Source organism: Syngnathus floridae, chromosome 15 (genome assembly GCF_059516105.1).
Source record: "Syngnathus floridae isolate MCC-2025c chromosome 15, RoL_Sflo_1.0, whole genome shotgun sequence".
Lineage (NCBI taxonomy): Eukaryota > Metazoa > Chordata > Actinopteri > Syngnathiformes > Syngnathidae > Syngnathus > Syngnathus floridae.
In genome coordinates, this window is record NC_142427.1 from 8,758,201 (window position 1) to 8,777,954 (window position 19,754).

Here is a 19,754-nt window from a genome sequence, read left to right on the forward strand (position 1 = left end):
CCTTTCAAATTAAACTGACTTTATGATGACAAAAATACTGTATTATATAGATTACATAAAGGAGAATGATTTATGAATAGGGTTTATTCATTTAATAGAATACATTATTAAAAAATCAATATAAGGCAATAGTTTGGACTATGGTGAATTGTGCACATAAAAAAGCCTTGTGGTGAGGCCAACTGTGGATATAAAAAGTCTACACACCCCTGTTGAAATGTTTTGGGGATGTAAAAAATGAGACCAAGATAAATAATTTAAAAATGTCCAATGTGATAAGAGACAAACACACACACCCCCAGGCACATCTACAAATTTGTGAGTGTGTAGTATATATTCACTGTGGAATTTGTTCACCATGGAGGTTCCAATAAGACCAGCTTATTGTTAAACAGCATCGAATCTATGCCTGTCAAAATAATCAACATTGAAAATAAATAAATAGATAAACCTCTTATTAGTTGTACATCTGGTGTGCGTGGGTATGTTTTTTGTGTTTCTTTTTCTTGACAGTGTCTAAAGAAGACTTTTCCGTAGAACTTTCAGCATAGTGAGATTGAGTAAGCGATGAATTGAGATCCTGGGATTCTTCATTCTCAAAAGGTAGAGTCTCCTCTGTCTCCCAATGATCATGATGCTTCTTTTTCTTCTTTTTTTTCACCTTGGCCTCATGAGGTTTTAAAAATGCAGAATCAACTGCGCTTTCCAGTCTGTCCTCATTGGTCGCCACTTGACTGTCATGTTGCCTCTTTTGACCTTTTGGGACCTTTTCAGGCAAATTATAATGGGATAACGCGTCTTCCGCCCCCTTGTGGCCGATGCGCTTCTTTTTCTTGTGCTTTTTGTGCAATTTTGCCTCAAAAGCACTGCTTTCCTCCACATCAGCAAGAAGGAAGGAAGAGGTCCTATTGTTTTGATTCTCCACTTCAGACATAGACTCATTGAGTTCTGGGAATGTTCTGCTTAATTTTTTCTTCTTCTTCTTTTTTTTACTAACCAGTTGCACATCTTTGTCTTCAGTTGTGTCAGCAACATTCTTTTCCGTACTTCCATTTAAAGGTGCAGTACAATTGGATGATTTCTCATTCATGCCTAAACTCCCCGGCTCCTGATGTGATCTCTTTTTTTTCTTCTTTTTCCTCCGCCTCTCATCTCTTAAAGGTTCGCTGACTACGTCGGAGAACTCTTCAACCTCAGGCTCATCTCGGCTGAGGGAACACACGGCGTTGTCTTTTACACCGAGGTCACGCTCCAGTTCGATTTCCTGTCTGGTATTTTTTTCCCTTCGTCCTGAGGCGACGCCGTGACCTTTTGATGGTTTATCTTTTTTTCTCGGAGTGCTCGTAACATATGAAAAGTTGTCCATTCTGTTTTTATGAAGATCGAGCGGTGCCTGTGCATTGATAACTGTGGTTTCCATGGTTACGGTTATGTCAGCATCCTCACCCTCTCTGGACTGCCAGTCACTTTCTTCTTCAGATGCTATGTGCTCTTTGAATGGCACACGTTTGCTTCTCGTTTCCAGATCAGCAAGTTTTTCTTGGAAAAGAGTCCTGCATCTTGGTATTTTTCTTCGCGCTTTGTTATTTCCCGGCACAGCAGGATCATTACAAGTTGAAGCGGAATGTGTGTCATCGGTTTTGTCTTTCGCCGAAAGCATATTTGACGTGGGGACCTTATTTGATATTTGATCTATTTTCTCCCTTTCGCGAGTAACAACTCCTTCCTCCTGTGGTGCTGTGTACCAGGGTTGGGGCATCTTTGCTTTGGATTTTGCCAGGAAAAGTTTTTTCTCCTGTAACATAACACACACTCATAAAAAATAAAATACATTTTCAGGTCTTTGTTGTAATTCCTCGTCATGATTTAAACACGATTTAGATTCAGAAGATTTCCTTTTATCAATATGATATTGAGTGACAGTTTTCCTACCACCACTTTGAGGTCCTCATCACCAGATTTGTCTTCATCTCTGCAAGAGCACACATATTTTAGGAATTATACCTAACAAAAATGTATGAATAACTTCAATGATGACTAAATGAAGTCATGTTAAGAAACTCACTCTGTCAGTGGTGATATGTCCTCATTATCTTGGTCAAGTGTTGGTAGACCTTCATACAAATCCTCAGCTCCCTGCCACAACTCGACACATTTAAAGAAGCCCCCCATCGCATAATTCTGAAAAATAAGAATTTCAAATAATTAAATGAGCATAAAAGTTGCAGAATATTAACAAACCAGGAACCTGAATGTTGGCTTACATGAAATTTTTGATTCTGTTTGGTGGTTAAACGAGTACATCCGCGCTTCCACTTCCTTCCCGTGAGAAAAGGGAAGTTGTATTTTGGTAGATGTATCTTTCTTTTCTTTTTGGATTTTCTGCTCGTCTGACTGTCATCATCGTCACTGTGAGCGGAAGAAGAGTCCCCACGAGTATCCTTGAAAGGGCATCGTGATGATTTCCGGCGTCTGACTTTTCTCACAGGCTGAGGTGCAGGCAACTGTGTAATAAATAAGCTGTCTCCTGAATCACTGCAAAGAAGCAATCACATATTAACATATCCAGTGTTGTGCATTCATGGTGGGGTCAGGGTCACAAATGCAATGCAGAGTTCTTTAGTGAACTGAGATGCATGCTACTTTTCAAAAAGCACTACACTACTGTAAATCCTTTTTGTTCTGGCTGCATGTCATTTTAAATTTCCAATTCAATCAATATAGCTTGATAAACATAATACCTTTCGACTTCTGGATTTTGGTTACTCGGTCCCGCCGAACACTCGATGTACTGCGATATTTTTCTCACATAATCCGGAGGGGACCTTTCCAGAACAATGTGGCTTCCTGAAATCTCTTCGGCAAAATCCTCAGCCTGAGCCAAACCAACATTATTGTGTGTTTCTGACATTTTAGGGCTTGAGGCCTGAAACTAATTTAAGCAAGGAACGAGCACGAACTCTAGGATGATCATAAAACCGATAATGACAACATCTCGTTTATTTTATAAAACGACGGACATACGGTAAACAACAAGCACACTTCGCAGTTTCACATGTGCTTCCGGAAAAAACCGGAAGTTGTTTGAGCGTCATCACGTGGTTTCCGGAACGGTTATCAAAGACTAAACAAGTCGAAATGAATCACTCATGCGCTCACGCTATGTGGATTTTTAACTACCCAAGCCACATAGGACGAAATACGGACATTACATTACAGGTGGTTACTCACGTAAAAAAAAAAAAGTGACTATCTCATTACTTTATATACTCTTTGACTGGACTTTACTTTTGACACTCTCCCTGCAGGCTTCCACACAATTCTTCCAGGTTTCCCTTCTCGTGACACAACTTGCACATAAATTTAATAATGGCAGATGTAAGCAAAACTGAGAAGGCTCAGTTGCATGTCCCAGACCTACAGGATCTTTGTGCCGGTAAGAATTTGAACATAATAGACATGGTCAAACGAGAGACTCTAAAAATCCTTATTGTTTGCAGTATTACAAACGGGGCTGGAAGAGAACTTTGCAGAAGTTAAGGTGAGTATTGTGGAATGTCCCGATCTCAGTAAGGAGCCGTTCAACTTTCCTGTTAAAGGTAAAATTATTTTTTTGCACGACAAACCACACATCAGATTTAAATGTCTTCAGTTTTGTATACAATGTGATGTTTTTGTACATTTTTAGGTTTATGTGGAAGTCCTCGGGTCACAGATGTGGGAGGAGTTCCTTACCTGGTTCCTCTGGTTCAAAAGCACAAGGTACTGTTTACTATTCATTCAGAGAGACCTCTGGCTGTTTGTGGTTAGTTTATCTAATTATCCTGTCATATTTTCTAATTAGGAATATGACATGAATGCTATATCAAAGGAGGTGGAGCTCCCAGGAGCGTTCATCCTCGGTGCAGGAGCCGCCCCCTCCAGAATTGTGGGGATGAATGCAGAGGTAATCATCACTTTTTAACAGCATAAAAAAAAAGTTAATCATTGATGCCACCCCTGGCCACTCTATGGTGGCCAGGGTGGCATTAAAAAAAAAAAAAATCAATAAATTGCACAGCCTAAAGGTTGCTAGGCAGATTTCACAGGGCTTAATCATTACTGTTTCTCAGGCCAGTAAAAAATATAATTATAGTGAGCATGACTGAACTTTTGGAAATCCCGAATGAGATGAAGCTAATTACTGGAAAATTTATATATATATATTTTTACCTTTAAAAACAGCAGACTGATTTTTGATGTATATTTTGCTATCCCAGTTGATGCCACTGGTTCTGACTGAAGCCGATGGAAGACCCGCAGTGAACAGCAGCTACTTCGCTTCCATCAATCCAGTGGATGGCCAGTGTCTGCAAGAAAGATACAGCGACAAATTCTCTGACTGCAACTTTGGACTGCTGGGGAATCTTTATGCTTGTGAGGGGAGGCCGGGAAAGGTGATCATCATGATTATAATTATCATAATGCAACTACAGCATAGGGGAACACAGTTGTCTCCTCCTCTCCGCAGGTCTTAGAGGTGCGGGCCAAGAGGAGAACAGGAGATCTCAGTATTGTGACTGCCTTGAGAAAGACTCTGGAGGTTCAGTACCCTGATAAAGTCCTGGGCTTGGGGGGCACCTTCATCATCCAGAAGGGGAAAGCTAAAATTCACATCATGGTAAATAGGAGCATCCTTACGCAGCCATTTTAAATGACATGAAAAAAGACTCATGCTAACCGTTTTTGCACAGCCGAGAGAGTTCTCAGTGTGTCCACTCAATACCGACGAGGAGGTCAACAGTTGGCTCAAACATTTCGAAGTGAACGCCCCACTCATCTGCCAGTCGGTGCTTGTATCCAAAGATCCTGTAAGTAAATATCTCATGTGCAAAAGTAATCAATAATTGCATTGAAGGTAATTTGAGCAAATTTATTTGTATCAAGGGACTTGACCTGCGTGTGGAGCACACCCACTGCTTCAGTCATCATGGAGAAGGTGGCCACTACTATATAGACACCACACCCGACAGCGTGGAGTACTTGGGCTACTTTGTGCCTGCTGAGTGTATTTACCGCATCGACAGACCCAAGGAGACACATGCAGTTGGAAGAGATTAAACAAGAACTGCATGGTGCACTGGTTTTAATTATCAGTCATTTTTGTGAAACTCTACCCAATCAATTTGCATGTTGAAAATCAATATAATTGTGGTGATATACTGTATAAAATAACTGCATGTATTAAATTGGAATATTCCACAGAATTAATACTCATTTAAAATTTCATTTGTTACTTTGTACTCAGCCAATCTTTTTTTTTTTAACCATGCTATAAATTCAATACACTGTTGTGCATAATATTGTTAGATTTTATGACAATGGATTTTCCTCCAGTAGAGTAACCATCCTTTTGCAACTTTAATTGATTATATAGATTATTTTCAAATGGAATGGATGACAATACAGTAAGTGGATTAGTGGTAAATGACCATGTTTCAGTTTGATAACTACGTTAAAACTTCAAGTGAAAAGGGCATCAAAACGGCAAGAATAGTTGTCAAATAAATACTCTTATAAACATCACTTAATGAAAAGAACCAAACTCATCATTCTTAACAACCTGACAGAAAATGACACATTCTGATAAGGCAACGATAAAAAAAAAACTTTTTCTGTCCACTTCGAACAACCACAGAAATCCAACCAATCATAATTCTAGTTGGCTTCTGCATCACTCTTCCATTTGCAGACCAACAAGTAGAAACATCTTCTAGTCTGTCTGCACAGGCTCATCCGGAGGGACAATTCAGTCACAGAGTCACTTTAGTCCTTGACGATCACCGAAGATAATACTCAATGGCTGCAGAGAAAGCAGCAAAGCCTCCACAACCTAGGACTCCGGCTTTTAGACCAGCTAAAAATGTGAAGGGGGAAAAACAATCCAGACATAAGAAAAAATAAAAAAACATCTATGTAAATATAGCTTTACATACCACGAAAGCCAATTGCTCCTCCAGTAACACAACCACTGTACACTGCATTCTTCCAGTCTGATTTACCTCTGTGCTGTAAATAAATAAAAAACACAAAAGTTGTGTCTCAATCTGTTAAAAAAAAGAAATTTGAAAAAGCACGTACGATTATTTTATAGTATCTGAATGTTAGAGAAACCAGACTTCAACCTCTACATTGGATGTCATACTGATATGTGACCACTAGGTGGAACTGTTGGATCAACATTGTTGCCTTGCCAAACTTATACTGACAGATTTTATAGCACAATTTATTTACTCCTTCCATGTTTTGCAGTTTTTGTATTAGACTCGTAGTGTTACCATACCGATTCTATTATGCACTCTGTGCAGGAGAACATGGCGCCCACAATGGCAAAGTTCTTAGCGTAGGACATGCCCCTCTGTCCCATGTCTTTAAGGACTTCTCGCGCTGTTGGGGTCCTCAGTGGGTCCTTGGGATCGAAACCAGCATTGGTGTCTATACCTGCAGTAAAAACACCAAACGCTCCCCCGAGGACAAACCCTGTGTAGAACAAAAACAATATGTCAACACTGACTGGATGGATTTTCATTACAATGATGACAGTGGAAATTGAAATATTTGTGACGTGTCCAAAAATGCTTCATTTTAGGCATTATGCAAACATTGATCACATTTAATTATTTGTATTTACCTCCAACGCAGGCCAAAATGGACTTGAAAGCACAACTCTCCATTGCACTCTCTATCCTCTTCTGCTCCACGCTTTTTGGAGGCACCGGCAGTCCCCCCATAACGCCAGGGTGCAAGTCCTTCACGGTCCTCTTGTCTCCAATAAGATGATCCAGGACCATACTGTACTGAATTGGCGAGCTTGCCATGTTTGGATCAGCTGGAGGAGAACTTTGAGAATCAGAGCCGAAAACCTCTGCAGCACTCGCGGAGGCCGCCATGTTTGTCAATGACAGCGCTTTAGGTAAATGTAGTCTTAGAGGAGCAGCGGCAGATTCGTTCCATTGGTAATATAGACTTTTTTTTTTTTTAAAGTAAAAACTAGTAAATTTGGTTCACATCACTGTATTTTTAAATATTCAATTAATTTATGGAATATTTGTTCACGTCAAAACTGGAGTAATTCTTTGTACCGTAAATGGGTTTCATATCAGGAGTTTTTTAGTTAGTTATTTTAGCTTATCTAAAATATATATTACATATTTTACATGACAAGTTTGTGATGTTTTATCAATTAATAGTGAAACTGTAAACCAAGCACGATGGGCATGGCGCAATGGCGACCTAAGATAGACTACATTTCCCATGAGCCTCTTCGAGTACTGCGCCAAGCGCTCCACCTATCCGTCGGCCAGCTATGACTCCGATGAGACGAGTCGGTAGTACTGGCTGGCTGCATCCTGCCTTGACAACAGCAGCACCACCGAACAGGTGAGAAGCGCAAAACATATTCACGCTTATATCTCTTAGATCTGGAAGTGCGCTCGTGCATATTGTGTCGATTTGTCTTAACTTTGCGTTTTATGAGATAATTGAGAACGGTTAAGCCCTGCGACGGTCATTTAAAATCGGTGGACAGATGGTTCGTAACTGAAGACGCCGATGTTCGATTCATGGGAATATAATATTTCAATGGAATAAGAAGACGCAAAGGAAATATCCATGTGTGTCACTGCCTAACCGAATATAACGGAATCTTTATATAGTCGTTTTGGGACGCGTCTGACTTTATTGTCACTGCTCTAATTCACTCCCCCCCCTCATTCAGTGAGGTAAGAGGAATATTTTAGATGAGAAGAATCTGATGACCCCCCCCCCCCCTTTAAAAAAAAGTATAAAAGTATTCAAATAATGGTGATTTAATGTTTACTCACGAATTAAATTAAAATATGGCCTTTAATTGAAAGCTATTATTCTGTTATCTAAAAATCAAGAGGTTGTACTTTCTGTTCTATGAAGTTCAAGAGCGTTTCATTGTTTTGACTGCCACCATTTAGATATGGACAAGATATGTGCAAGCATAAAAATTGCCAGTTGGGGATGGCAGAAAACTGCTTTAAAGCAATCCAGCATTAGTTATATGCAAGAACTAATTTTGTGCACATTTTAACAAAAAAAATCAACTCAGAATTTTAATATTATTGAGGTACTATGTTTGTCCTGCATATCATTCCAAATACACAAAAACATTAGAAGGCCAACTCATATCACCGTATAAGAGCTGGTGAAAGTGTAATTAAGCTTTGTCTGCCATCTAGTGGTGAATGGCGATATTACTACTTAAAACTACAGTTGCTACATATTCACAATTTGGCAACCGGAAATTTGCTTTAGAGTGGATTTCTTTTTCTTTGTCAATATATTAAATAATATATTTTAAATGATTATTATTATGTAATCATTCATTAAGGGGCCATTCTCAGAGTCTGGACTACTACTGTTGTCCTCTCACACTTTAAATAGTGCCTGTTCTTACTTTATATTTACATGGTCGTCCAACCGTTTGTTCCTCATTAGTGAGGCTTCCAAAATAAGGCGGTGTTGTGTTTAATATGCTTCGTCAGTGAATGCTTACATTTTTAAAGGCCCATTTTCATTCACTCAGCAACCCATTTGGCATGACCACAGACTTGTTTGTTTACTCGTTTTATTTCTTGTAATCATTACCTTGTGTCTCCTGCAATTTAAAGTTTAATGTTCTTAAACAGCTTTTGTTATGGATAATGTGAATTTTTATGACATTGCCCTTGTCTCCATAAATAGCAGTGTAGATAATTTCTTCTTGCAGGCATATTTTGTGCAACCCAACAAATGAGAGCTTTCAATTTTCTCCTGCTACTTTTCAAAATGTCATAGGAGAGGAAAAAAAGATATATGCACTAAGTATTACAGTGTGGTCAATGTAAATATTGTTTGAAGCTAAATAAAGCCACTTCTCCTCCTTATGGTTAACCACACCAGTAAAGGAAATAGTTGGAAGTCTGAAAAGAAGCCCATCTCAATTTGATGGGGGCAGACTTGAATATCTTTTGACATATGAAATTAAAACGCTATTGGGGGTTTCATAAAAATACTTCTGTCGGTGATTATTTTCAAATTACTCATACAATTCTACCATATTTAATTTTGCCGTGTTGAAAATCATTGCGCTAGACCTAGTGGAAACCGGAGACTTGAACGTCTATTATTTTTTTTCTCTGTTTGAATCATTACCCAGGCAGTTCCTGTCATTTGTTTGCTATTTTTAGCATGTGGGCTATCTGGGAAGGACCCATGTACAGTCGCACATACTTGTAGGTGGCATAAAATGATCTGGAAGAATTAAGAACGATCAATTTTTCTTCTCAGTAAATGTCTCCGATTCCCCAATGTGAAAGTAATAACTAAGGGACTGAGTAAAAAAAAAAAAATAGCCGGCGTGCTCGAATCCGTCCTCCATCTATATGCAGCGATGACGTGACCTTGTGATGTGGTGGAAGGCTGGCTATTATGAAATGTGGTCGGAGGATGATGTAATAAATCATATAAACTGACTTGTTAAGGCCCTGCCCTTGAGCAAAAGCAAATACACAAATGGACAGTAGTTCCTTTTTTTAACAATAGCGCTGCTGTCAATGTTGATTCAGTACATAGGTTATATAACATGAATAGTTTCATTGGAAATATTTTTTTTTTGTCAGTGACAACTGTGACTCATTTTTAGGCAAAGTGTGATTAGAGAATCGCCAGAAGACAGGAAGCCACGTTGGCCGGCAAGCAACTGGACTGAAATGCCCTTCACTAATTTAAGGGAAGCTTGAATTTACGAGAAAGAATAAAATGTGACTTTCAATCATTTGGATAGGTAATCGGAATATTTTCCATCTACCAGATATTTGGATTAACACAATTTTTGACAAAGAAATGACAAACATTTTCCAAGGAATATAATAGGTCACCAGATCCACATTTAACGTTAATATGTTTTGTTTGTGTCTAAATAAATAGAGAATGACAGATGCGTAGATATCATTAGCATGTCTCTTCTCGGTAAACCGGACAAGCAAGTTTGTAATGTGAGCACGAGCCGGGGGAAATATGTGAAATATTTGTCTGGGTGATGAAGATCAAAAAGGAAATGGGAGGGCAATAAATGTCCTCCACAGTGGAGCTCTTCTTGACCTGGCCCATGCATTATGATGCTCCATTGTGGAAAGTCATTGAGCTTTATCCTCATGGATGCTGCACAAGTGTTTCTATGGAATCCGCCCACTCACTCTACATGCAAGCAGCAGAAGTTTATGCAACGTGACTTAGGTTGTTTATCAGACTCAAAGGTTGACACCATCAGAGCAGGAAGTTTAGCCCTCTGGGGAAGCCTGGCTTGAAGAAACTTGAAATACAGCCTCTAGCTGATGAACTATGCATGGGAAATTAAGTTACAGCTTGCATTATGTAAATGCACAAATGTCACTGCTGTTAAGTGACTGATATCTGATCTCAATATCGAGACACCACAATATATTTTGCAATCTCATTGTCGAATAGTCTGTGTTAATTTCGATTCTACAGTAATCCCTCGATTATCGCGGATAATTGGTTCCAAAAACCACCCGCGATAAATAAAATCCGCGAAGTCACCAACAAGAAATACTGGGCAGGCTAACGAGTTAGCGGAAAGATGCTAATTTGCGATCGTGCTAACACGCTTACTTCTAAAGGAATGTAAACAAACATTTGGAGCAATACTACATTGTCCTAAAGGTTAGACACGTTTCCTCAATTTAGAAGTTTTATTTTGACTTTTAAATTGTTTTCAATTGGGAAATAAAATCCACGATTATAGTGAAGCCGCGATAAATGAAACGTGAAGTAGCGAGGGATCACTGTATTTTTTATTTCTATCTGCACTAATATAGTATTAATTCAACCAATACTACAGATGGGCTGTTGAGAATGAGAAGAAGGGTGCAACCAAGGATTGTCACCAGGCACACATGCAGAGCTGGACAACTATCTGAATTATGTAGGTCTGTGGGAGGAAGCTGGAGAACCCACATGAAAAGGGGGAAAGAGCATGAATACTCTCCAGAAAGGCTTCAGTAGACTCCAGCCAGACCAAACAAGTCTCAATGCAAATCAATTGTAGCTGCGCTAAGAATGTTGGCAGGTTAATATTGGCGCGCTCGCAAATTTCCACGCATTCTTCAACTTCCCCGATTGTGATTTTGGGAAAGAGTTGCGCATCAGTTTCACATTTCCCCAGGCTAAAGAGGAACAGAGGGCAAATTGAGACGGTCTCGCAGCACGAGGCTAATAATAAATTCTTCTACTTTCCTTTTTAGCTGAGCTCATGACTCTGAGGAGACCACCTCCTGAGATTTAGCTACTTTATAAATGTTGATGTGGTCAGGCAGGAGTCATACCAAATGCCATACCATTTTTTTTTCAGGATTATTAGTAGTAGTACTGCCAATTATCTTTACTGAATTACTTTTCAGCTGTAACGTGTTAGCATAGCGCTGTTGTGAACAAGGGTGTGGTCAAAGCAAATTTAGCTCCTCGCCACAATCTAAGGCTCGTTTCATTCCTCGCCAAAGCACATTTTGCATTCCCACATGCTACAGAGGCATGCCATAAAATGTGGGATCTAAATTACACCAGAATGAAAGGGCCTAAAAGTCTGATGGTTAAAGTTTTCATCATTACTATCTTTCGTCTTAGCGTTGTGATTGGCAAGCGTCGTATTTTACTAATAGGAAAATTGGAAAGGACGAATGGATTCCCGTCATTTTACATCATAAATGGCAAACATGTCTGCCAAGTTTCTCATGTTTGTCTGCAGAACGACGTTCTCTGATGAGTCACTTAGCAGGATAGTCTTGGTTTTCCATTATTCAACAGTGGCTATGAAAACATTAGCGGCTAAAGCTTATGTCAGCCATGTTTGTTTGGTTATGTCAGTCTTGTGGATGTTATCCTACAATTAATTGAACATGATTCAGTATTTTATAACTTTACATTCTGGCTTTTCATAGTTCTTAAGTATAGCTTTTGTTATTTGGATATTTTTAAGCTTAAGACGACTTATTTAAAATGGAAGACAGTGAGACATCCACGTATTGAGCGACATGCTACGTGTATAAATGTTAAGCGTCCTTCTGTAATTATAATACTCCGCCCTGTCCTCTCTGCAAACAATCCACACGTCTCAGATCAGATGTGGAAGATTATTCCATCCACACCCAAAAAGATAAGCGCTCTCACTTGCTCTTGCTAATGTTATCTGATGTCAGCAGTTCAGTTGAGCAGAAGCTATTTAGCCTCATTTCGAGGCAGCATCATATCAAGCTCGACATACTGCATATTATTTATTTTCAGGCATCATAATGGTTAAACTGTTTGAACCACAATTGGATCATGCAGTCACAGGATGTTGCCTGCAGACTTGGAGTCATCTGATGCTGTTCTTATAACAGTAAACAGTATCAACAAACTTAATCAGAACAGAAAGTACATTTCATTTGAAAATGTACTAAATATACTATAAAGGGAAATTATTTCTGGATGATTTTTCTTTCCCGTGTGTAACGCACACAACTTTCCAGTAAAATTACATACGTAGCCTAAAATAGCTGACAAGAGGAACTTGGTTCAAGTCCCGTGGAAGGATGACTTGACGATTAGTGTCGTACTGACGTATGGATGAAAGGGGTTAACTAATAATGTGAGTCAAAGGTTACAGTTTAAAAGTAGTATCACGAGGAATATCGGAAAAGGGCAGATGGTTTTGTGTACGGGGAGGAAAGGTCAAAGGCCTGGATCAATGCCCCCCCGAGATATATATACACAACTATGACCCACGCTTATTCTTTCTTAAGTGCACTCCCACCACTTCCTTCCATTTCCCACATCTACTCTGCCCAGCTGACTATGTTCCTTTGTCACCATCGAAAGCCAAGTTCTCCGTCACAGTTTGTGACCACATCCTGTTGGAGTAGGAAAATCAGCCAGTCGCTTTAGTTCCCGAAAATGATGCTTATGTAACTTGTCGCTCGCTACATGCGTACCTGACAGGTGAAGGTTATTATTCCTTGGCACCGGCACAATTTTGTAGGAACTTCAAACTGGAAATGATTTACTGACGTTTCTACCCTCAGGCTTGTCTTGTTTTCTTTGTGTAAGTGTTTTTTTTGTCTTTGCCAGAGGAAACATACGGATTGTAAAGGAAATACAAACCTGCTTTTCTGTACTGTTTTTACAATTTTATCTGTCTGGGGTATTAATGGATTGCTAAAACCTCATGGTACCTAAAATAGTTCTCAGTGTCAGTCAGTGTTTTGATACAGCGTCAATTTAGCTCTATACTGCCCCACTGAGGACAAAACTTTGATTTTCGTTTAAAAGGATTTTCAAACTTTTAGAGCGTAAGGATGCCTTACAGGGAGAGATTTGTTCCAAAGACGATTGGCTAACATTTTGTGACTTAACCCAATTTTTTTTTAATTAAATTCAGTGTTTATTCATTGTAGCTAACATCGACGCCAAGAGAGAGGAGCTAGTTTACCAACATTTCCATTCTCTCTAGGAACTATTTTTCTAAAAAGAGACTAGCGACTTTAAACATTCACTTTTTTTCCCACACATTGACTTTATTTGTTTAGTCTATACTGCAATTATAGTGTAGTTTAATTGCTGTGCTGGTGGCATTTTACATGCATGCACTTTCTTTCAAATTATACAAAGTGAATGCGGGCCCCTAATTTAAGGCTTGAAGATCCCGTGTGAAAACAATTCGAGTAAAGAAACTTTTTTTTTCTGTATTTAAAGTAACACATTTATTTTACCCTAATAGATTTTTTTTTCCCCCAGGTGTGGTCAACTATCACACAGTCATGATGAAAACGGGTGCCACCAAGTTGGGGCTACCCAAAGCGGGACTGTCCGAGCGAGCTAAGCAGACTTTAGCTCCTTCTTCGTCATCCTCCACCACCACCTCTATGAAGACTTCCAGATCATCTAACACGCTGGCCTCAGACCTGCGGCTGAGCAGGGTGAGGCCCAGTCCCCACTTGGTAATATAATTAATAACTCAAACCTCTTTTTCTCAAACGCCCACAGACGACTGATGACATTTTTTTTTTTTGTTTTCAGCTTAAACGTGCCAATAGTGATGACGCTTTGACAAAGCCCGCGCTGGGAGCTTCTGCCACTGGCTTGCGCATGAAGAAGACAGTGACCACTGGAGCCATCTCGGATCTAGCTGAGGCCCGCCCCCGTAGTCAAGCCGGTAAGCCACATAATGTCATAGAATTAACTAATTATAAACATCCCAAGCATAATACAGTTTTATACTTTTAAATAATTAATTTGAGAAGTGTCATGTCGTCATTCTTGTCCCATGACAAGATGTGAGACATTTACAAAATGCTTAAAGACTCACGTTTGTATAATATTGTACTTAATGGTGCGTATGGGACAATTTACCACTTGAGCCACTAGAGGGCGACATGCACCAAGTATTCAGGGAAAAGTCTATTCATTTTGATTATTTTCAACCAACCATTGGCTGCAGTGTGGTTTTGGTTCTTAAAAGATTTATGGATTTCAAAAGAGAGAAACTGTCAAAATTAATTTACAATTACAAATGGGAAAAAATAGTTTTTTTATGAAGGGAAGTTTTTTTTGTTGCATTTTGTGAGAAGGATGATATGATGGAGGAATAACAGCCACTCTCATGTCAGAATTGTTTCAATGCTTTTTGAGCCCAATTGGATTTAAATCTAGACGTAGGCGAGCTAATCCAAAATCTTCATTTTTGTGTCCTTGAGCCATTCCCAGGTGAGCTTGCCGCTAACAAAAGAGGTCAGGACATTTGGATGTTCCGGTCAAATCAATTTTTCCACATATGTTGGAAGATGAGAGTTACTCACAATTGACCTACTTTTCATATGAATATGCAAATGAATATGCAAACTATAATTCTTCACAGCATGACTTTGTAACACATTTCTGACTATGCCTTTGGTGGTTCATCCACAAAATGGATTCTAAGCTCCAATGCAGTTCTTCCTCTTGGGGCTGTTTTTGCTGAAGTGACTATAATTGAGTTGGGACTTCAAACGAGATGAAAAAGCACGGCCAAGTAAACGCTTGAACTTCTGATTAAGAAAAAGAAGAAACTGATTTCGCGCTAATTATGATAAGATTATTTCAAGTTGGTATTTTTGTACTTGTGAGAAAAAGTGGACATGATAAATTCATCACCCCTCATTGGCCTAGTTTAGTGAACCAGTTTCTGCTAAGCAGTCAACATCACTAAATAATTCTTTGTCATAAAGAAAATCCCATGCAAAGAAATATTGTTGTTGCTTGAGGGGAATAAACGTGGTGTTTTATTTTCTCTGTATTTATATTTTCGATTCAATTCTGTAGCTATGCGACATTCATTTTGGAAATGTACAATTATTATTCTTTTATACAATCGGGCAGAGCAATTCTGCTTTACCGAAGAGGTTAGAGGTTAGCTAGCAAGATTTGCTATCTGTTATTTTTATTAATGGACTCAGATGTTGAGATTTGACCAATTCTACCATGGTCAATAGTTTTTCTGATAACTTATTTAAAAAGCCTCCTCAATAATTCAGTCGAGCTTTCATTGGAGGCGGAGTCCTTGCGGAGTGTGCAAGGAAAGGGAAGCGACACAAGGACACAAACTGTCCCGCTCTATAAATAACAAGTTTGGTGAGGCTACAAATATCCAGTACAGTGAAAAACAACAAGATACAGTTTCCTTTTTTTTTTTTGAGTCAAGCCTAAATGTTGCACAAAAATTTGTGAGTCACTATAAACAGTACTTGAGTTAGACAACACTGATTTGATTGATGTGGTTCAGGATTATTACTGACCCGGAGTGTGTTTGGGTTTAACTAACTAAATCTGAGTTACCAGACATGGACCCTGTCAGCGGGTGATTTATAGTTCTTGAGGCCCTCATATCTGCTGGATGAATTAATCACATACGCCTCAGTCCACTGGGATGACTCGAGGGGGGTGGGGGGGGGGGCGCACTCATGCATGAGCGACACACACTGACACAAGCACTAAAAGGAAATTAATTAAAGATAAGAAAAAGAGGCTGGTTGTCTTTGTTATATTGAACTTGAATGATCAGAAAATGAATTGGAATTTCCTCATTGCTGCTTTACGCATATGTAGATTTTTTTTGGTTGTTATATCAGAGCTGGAATTTTTTACCTTGAAATTCTTCTTTCTCGCAAGTCCATCGAGCATCGGGTCCAGTAGAAATGGAAATCCTGCAGAGAGGAGAATGTTTTAAGTAGGATTACAGATATATTTGTTTACCAAGGTGGATTGTGTTGATTTAAGTAGAGGCCAAAGGAGCATATTGAAAGAGGCGGATGTAAATCAGATTTGATGGAACATTCAGAAGAGACTTATGAATAGGCTTGGAAGCAACAGTGAGCTTGACTGTCCAAGTGGATGTGGGCAGGAGAAGACCACAGTGTTTTATAATTCAAATCCGCATGAACCCGAAATAAAACCATCCATTGCTGTATTATTGTGAGAGTTCATGATTTGAGCAAGGAAGGGTTGCAATTGTTATTTTAGAGGAGGTGTGTGATTCCACTTGTGTGTGAATCGGAGAAGCCACACCTCCTGATCTACTTATCTCACCGGTAATGATGTGCATATGATGCCGGCTGCATATTTGTCTGCCACCCTTGTGGAGGCTACGCACACACTCTTGTGTTTTGACACACACTGGCAGCCACTCGCTGTCAGGACACGTAGTCTGCCTCGGCAACACATGCGCATTCACACAAATACGATCCTGGGAAGGATCAGCGTTAAAAAAAAAAAAAAAGATCGGTAGTAGGAAAGAAGAATTTGATGTCCCTTTGCTTTACTCGGAGCGGATTGTGGATGCTGAACAAATGCGAGCACGCTGACCCCCCCCACGCTCACACATCACTCCCCCGCAGCCGCAAATTGTTGGATTCGTCTTCACTGCGTGGAGTGTGGGAGTCGTGCATCATCGGACTAAGATGGGGAACCAAGCGGGGAGACGGGAGGAACCCGACACAGGTCTGCTTCAGTTCTGCCTTTTTGCCACACCTTAGTGCAACTACTTTGTCGAGATCAGCTGACTTGATGATCTCGGGATGATTATCTGGTGTGTCATGCGTTACTGCATGTCTGAAAGACAAGTTTTAACTGTCGATGAGGACCGGGAGGAGGTCTAGCCCTGGAGCTAGATTGCACGTTGGCTGATTTGAATTCAGTCCGTCTGGTTTGCGTACCTTGTGTAGTCTATTGGAAGTAGGGCAGGAGAAGGAGGATCTGCTTTGTCTGCCAGTAAGCCGAAGAGAAGCTGCTACAGGAGCGAGGATCATCACTCGTACATCTCCCCATTGCCTGAAGCGCTCGATTTCCATTTCAAAGTCTCTCTCAGCAAATTAAAGCTTATCACAAGTGTCAAAATGAGCTCAAAATGTGAATCTGCCATTTTGTTTTCTACAAATATTTTCTTGTAGTATCACAGCTCGACTTTGATTCATTCTCACCAAATTCATTCCTGTTCCTGGAGCTTGTTACTGGCATGACTCGCCGTTGTTACTTTACAGCTCTTAAAAATATTTAGTTGTCACATGGCTGTTTTTCTTGGTCAACTTGTTTGACGTCTAGAAGTTATTACACACCGGTCGTTTCTTTCTTTGTCTGGGATTTTCCAAATGATAGTCTAGCCAATGACTGCGCAGTGACTGACTGATTGGTTTTCCTTCCTTCCTTCCTTCCTTCCTTCCTTCCTTCCTTCCTTCCTTCCTTCCTTCCTTCCTTCCTTCCTTCCTTCCTTCCATTCTTCCTTCCTTCCTTCCTTCCATCCAATATTTTTTTAAATATGATGCACACTCCTCTTTGCAAAGTTAAGAGCTGAATTGTGTTCTGCAATGTTAAGACTGTCATTATGGGTTTGCACTGTGCTTTAACACTGAACCTCCCCCCCCCCCTCCTTGATGACCAACACTGTGGTCCAGACTATAGACTGCGGGTTCCACATGCTGTCAGCTGTTGATGAATCGGCACGATATAACAGTGTGTCTATTTTCGGTTGCTGCTATTCAGTCTCTTGCACCCATTTGAGCTGAAATGAAAAAGTTCAAACATATTTGTCGAGTGAGGTCGATTAGATTGTCGAACTTTCTTATGGCCAAAAATGGAACTTTCACACATTTGTGGTTTTTCTTCACAAGTGATATTTTTAAATATGCGGTTTTCTTTCCTAAGTTGGGAATAAGGTTTCAACCAATAGAAATGTTATCATGGGAATGCCATTGTTTTTTTGTTTTTTTTTGTCTCACTGTACCAAATTTAGCAATGGTACAAATACACAGTAATTATTTGACTATTTTCAGATTTTTTTCCGGAATGGACTGGATGCAATGCTAACTGACTGCACTCCTAGCATGGTTCAAAATGCATAATAGCTTAAAAGGATAATTATTAGCCGGTGAAAGGAGTTAGCTACATCATGAGGGCTAGCATGTTCATAATGAGATACAGAACGTTCCAATAATAAAGTCATGTGCTAGTGTTAGATGTTTTACCTGGCTTTGATTTGGTTGACCTTTGTGGGAAATGCTCAATCGGCATTTATGGTGTCTCCTCCCTACAGATGTACGCTGACGTTAGTCCACTTCCCAGTAGTCTTTTCCATTTTGACATTTCCATTGACCTGTTGACAAATTTATGACTAAGATCTCAGGACAATGCAAAGGGACAATGTTTTGGTGAGGTGACAGCCTCGAGAATGTTTCCGATGGACTTAAGTTTTTGCATCATTCTGAGTAAGTTGGATCACGTTCAAGAGGAAGCAAACGGGCACTGAGGAAGTTATATCATTTGTACTTTCCATGAAACTTGGCGCAGTGAATAATTTTTTTTTTTTTATTCATTTTGATCCTTCGCCCCTAAGTTTTGTGCTTAGAAATTTGGGTTTTGAAAAGCACTGGCCGGGATAAAAACTTTCAATGCTCGGAGCAACACTTCAACACAATTTTATTAATAGACCCCAGTTTTGTAAAAATATTCCAAAGCATAGTAGTAGTTGTCCTTTTTTCTTAGCTGAAAATTTGTTCCCACAGTAGCAGACCAGCTGATGACTTTATCACAATGTTATGATGTCTAACAGGTCCTTAGAAGCGAGTTAATTATTTTTTTTTTTTTTACTGGTAGTGTTTGTATTGTTGTTATAGACCTTGTAACCGTGAATGAGTTAATTACTGCATATTTTAATTCTTGACTTGTGCATGCTTTTTTTTTCTTCTTTCGCTTTCAGCGTGTCACTTCCCGAATCTCATTTCCCGATTCCAGTCAGAGGACAGAAATGCCCATGGGTCTCTGATAGGTGCCTGTTGACCCACTTCATGGTCTCGTCAGTCAGACGAAAGGAAAGCTCAGCATAGTTTTTGGAAGACAAGCTGACAAATAATTCAGATGCTTTCTTCCGTACGAGTTCCTTTGTGATGATGACAATGAAGGCACTCTAATTAGTTCTCATTAATTCTGGATGACTCTTCACCTGTGACACTCCTGTTTTAGAAATTAACTTGTGTTGATGACTTTTAACTTAAGACAGTCGACTTCATTTACATAATTTCAGTATCACATGTGTTTTCTGTTGCGGGGTCAACATTCAACTGTAGTCCTCAATAATTCCACATTTATTTCATTATTCAACTCATAGTCCTGTGAAATGGACAAAG

At 39.5% G+C, this 19,754-nt stretch overlaps 5 protein-coding genes across 9 annotated transcripts in view; 2 read left to right on the forward strand and 3 right to left on the reverse strand.

The window, feature by feature from the left end:
- Positions 1-66: 66 nt before the first annotated feature.
- Positions 67-4,020, reverse strand: LOC148386360 (uncharacterized). The gene is made up of 5 exons (XM_088399627.1): positions 2,742-4,020; positions 2,265-2,535; positions 2,066-2,181; positions 1,933-1,972; positions 67-1,795 (listed from the first exon to the last, which is right to left on the reverse strand). Exons 1-5 carry the CDS (start codon positions 2,909-2,911, stop codon positions 458-460), a joined length of 1,935 nt encoding a protein of 644 aa, XP_088255753.1. The 5' UTR covers positions 2,912-4,020; the 3' UTR covers positions 67-457.
- On the forward strand, positions 3,112-5,565 carry bkgd (beta-keto-L-gulonate decarboxylase). The gene is made up of 9 exons (XM_088399630.1): positions 3,112-3,219; positions 3,309-3,436; positions 3,501-3,599; positions 3,689-3,762; positions 3,845-3,946; positions 4,260-4,436; positions 4,511-4,660; positions 4,734-4,850; positions 4,927-5,565. The coding sequence occupies exons 2-9, from the start codon at positions 3,370-3,372 to the stop codon at positions 5,098-5,100; spliced, it is 960 nt and encodes a 319-aa protein (XP_088255756.1). The 5' UTR covers positions 3,112-3,219; positions 3,309-3,369; the 3' UTR covers positions 5,101-5,565.
- timm22 (translocase of inner mitochondrial membrane 22 homolog (yeast)) lies at positions 4,899-6,977 on the reverse strand. Its single transcript, XM_088399632.1, has 4 exons — positions 6,671-6,977; positions 6,323-6,519; positions 5,976-6,048; positions 4,899-5,896 (listed from the first exon to the last, which is right to left on the reverse strand). Exons 1-4 carry the CDS (start codon positions 6,927-6,929, stop codon positions 5,820-5,822), a joined length of 606 nt encoding a protein of 201 aa, XP_088255758.1. The 5' UTR covers positions 6,930-6,977; the 3' UTR covers positions 4,899-5,819.
- A 340-nt stretch (positions 6,978-7,317) lies between these two features.
- Positions 7,318-19,754, forward strand: part of specc1 (sperm antigen with calponin homology and coiled-coil domains 1) — a 29,537-nt gene continuing 17,100 nt past the window's right edge. For 2 of the 5 annotated variants that reach the window (XM_088399621.1, XM_088399623.1), the window contains exons 1-3: positions 7,318-7,419; positions 13,840-14,042; positions 14,122-14,257. In XM_088399621.1, the coding sequence (XP_088255747.1) occupies positions 13,863-14,042; positions 14,122-14,257 (316 nt within the window). In that variant the 5' untranslated portion in view covers positions 7,318-7,419; positions 13,840-13,862. Of the gene's footprint in view, positions 7,420-13,839; positions 14,043-14,121; positions 14,258-16,700; positions 17,077-19,754 lie in introns of those variants that run through there. The other 3 variants (XM_088399622.1, XM_088399625.1, XM_088399626.1) reach the window with 2 other exon arrangements.
- Positions 16,241-19,754, reverse strand: part of zswim7 (zinc finger, SWIM-type containing 7) — a 33,192-nt gene continuing 29,678 nt past the window's right edge. The window contains exon 6 of the mRNA XM_088399635.1: positions 16,241-16,283. The gene's annotated coding sequence lies outside the window, so the exon portion shown is untranslated. The remainder of the gene's footprint in view (positions 16,284-19,754) is intronic.

Bases quoted from the DNA above. Each gene is read 5' to 3' on its own strand.
- timm22 (XM_088399632.1), bottom strand. From the start codon at position 6,929: ATGGCGGCCTCCGCGAGTGCTGCAGAGGTTTTCGGCTCTGATTCTCAA. The intron at 6,049-6,322 runs GTATGGTAACAC...ATTTATTTACAG, and splicing joins CAGAGTGCATAATAGAATCG to CACAGAGGTAAATCAGACTG. The intron at 5,897-5,975 runs GTATGTAAAGCT...TCACATTTTTAG, and splicing joins AGGAGCAATTGGCTTTCGTG to CTGGTCTAAAAGCCGGAGTC.
- bkgd (XM_088399630.1), top strand. From the start codon at position 3,370: ATGGCAGATGTAAGCAAAACTGAGAAGGCTCAGTTGCATGTCCCAGAC. The intron at 3,947-4,259 runs GTAATCATCACT...TTGCTATCCCAG, and splicing joins TTGTGGGGATGAATGCAGAG to TTGATGCCACTGGTTCTGAC. The intron at 4,851-4,926 runs GTAAGTAAATAT...ATTTGTATCAAG, and splicing joins TGCTTGTATCCAAAGATCCT to GGACTTGACCTGCGTGTGGA.
- LOC148386360 (XM_088399627.1), bottom strand. From the start codon at position 2,911: ATGTCAGAAACACACAATAATGTTGGTTTGGCTCAGGCTGAGGATTTT. The intron at 1,973-2,065 runs GTGAGTTTCTTA...GTGCTCTTGCAG, and splicing joins GACATATCACCACTGACAGA to AGATGAAGACAAATCTGGTG. The intron at 1,796-1,932 runs GTAGGAAAACTG...GTTATGTTACAG, and splicing joins ATGAGGACCTCAAAGTGGTG to GAGAAAAAACTTTTCCTGGC.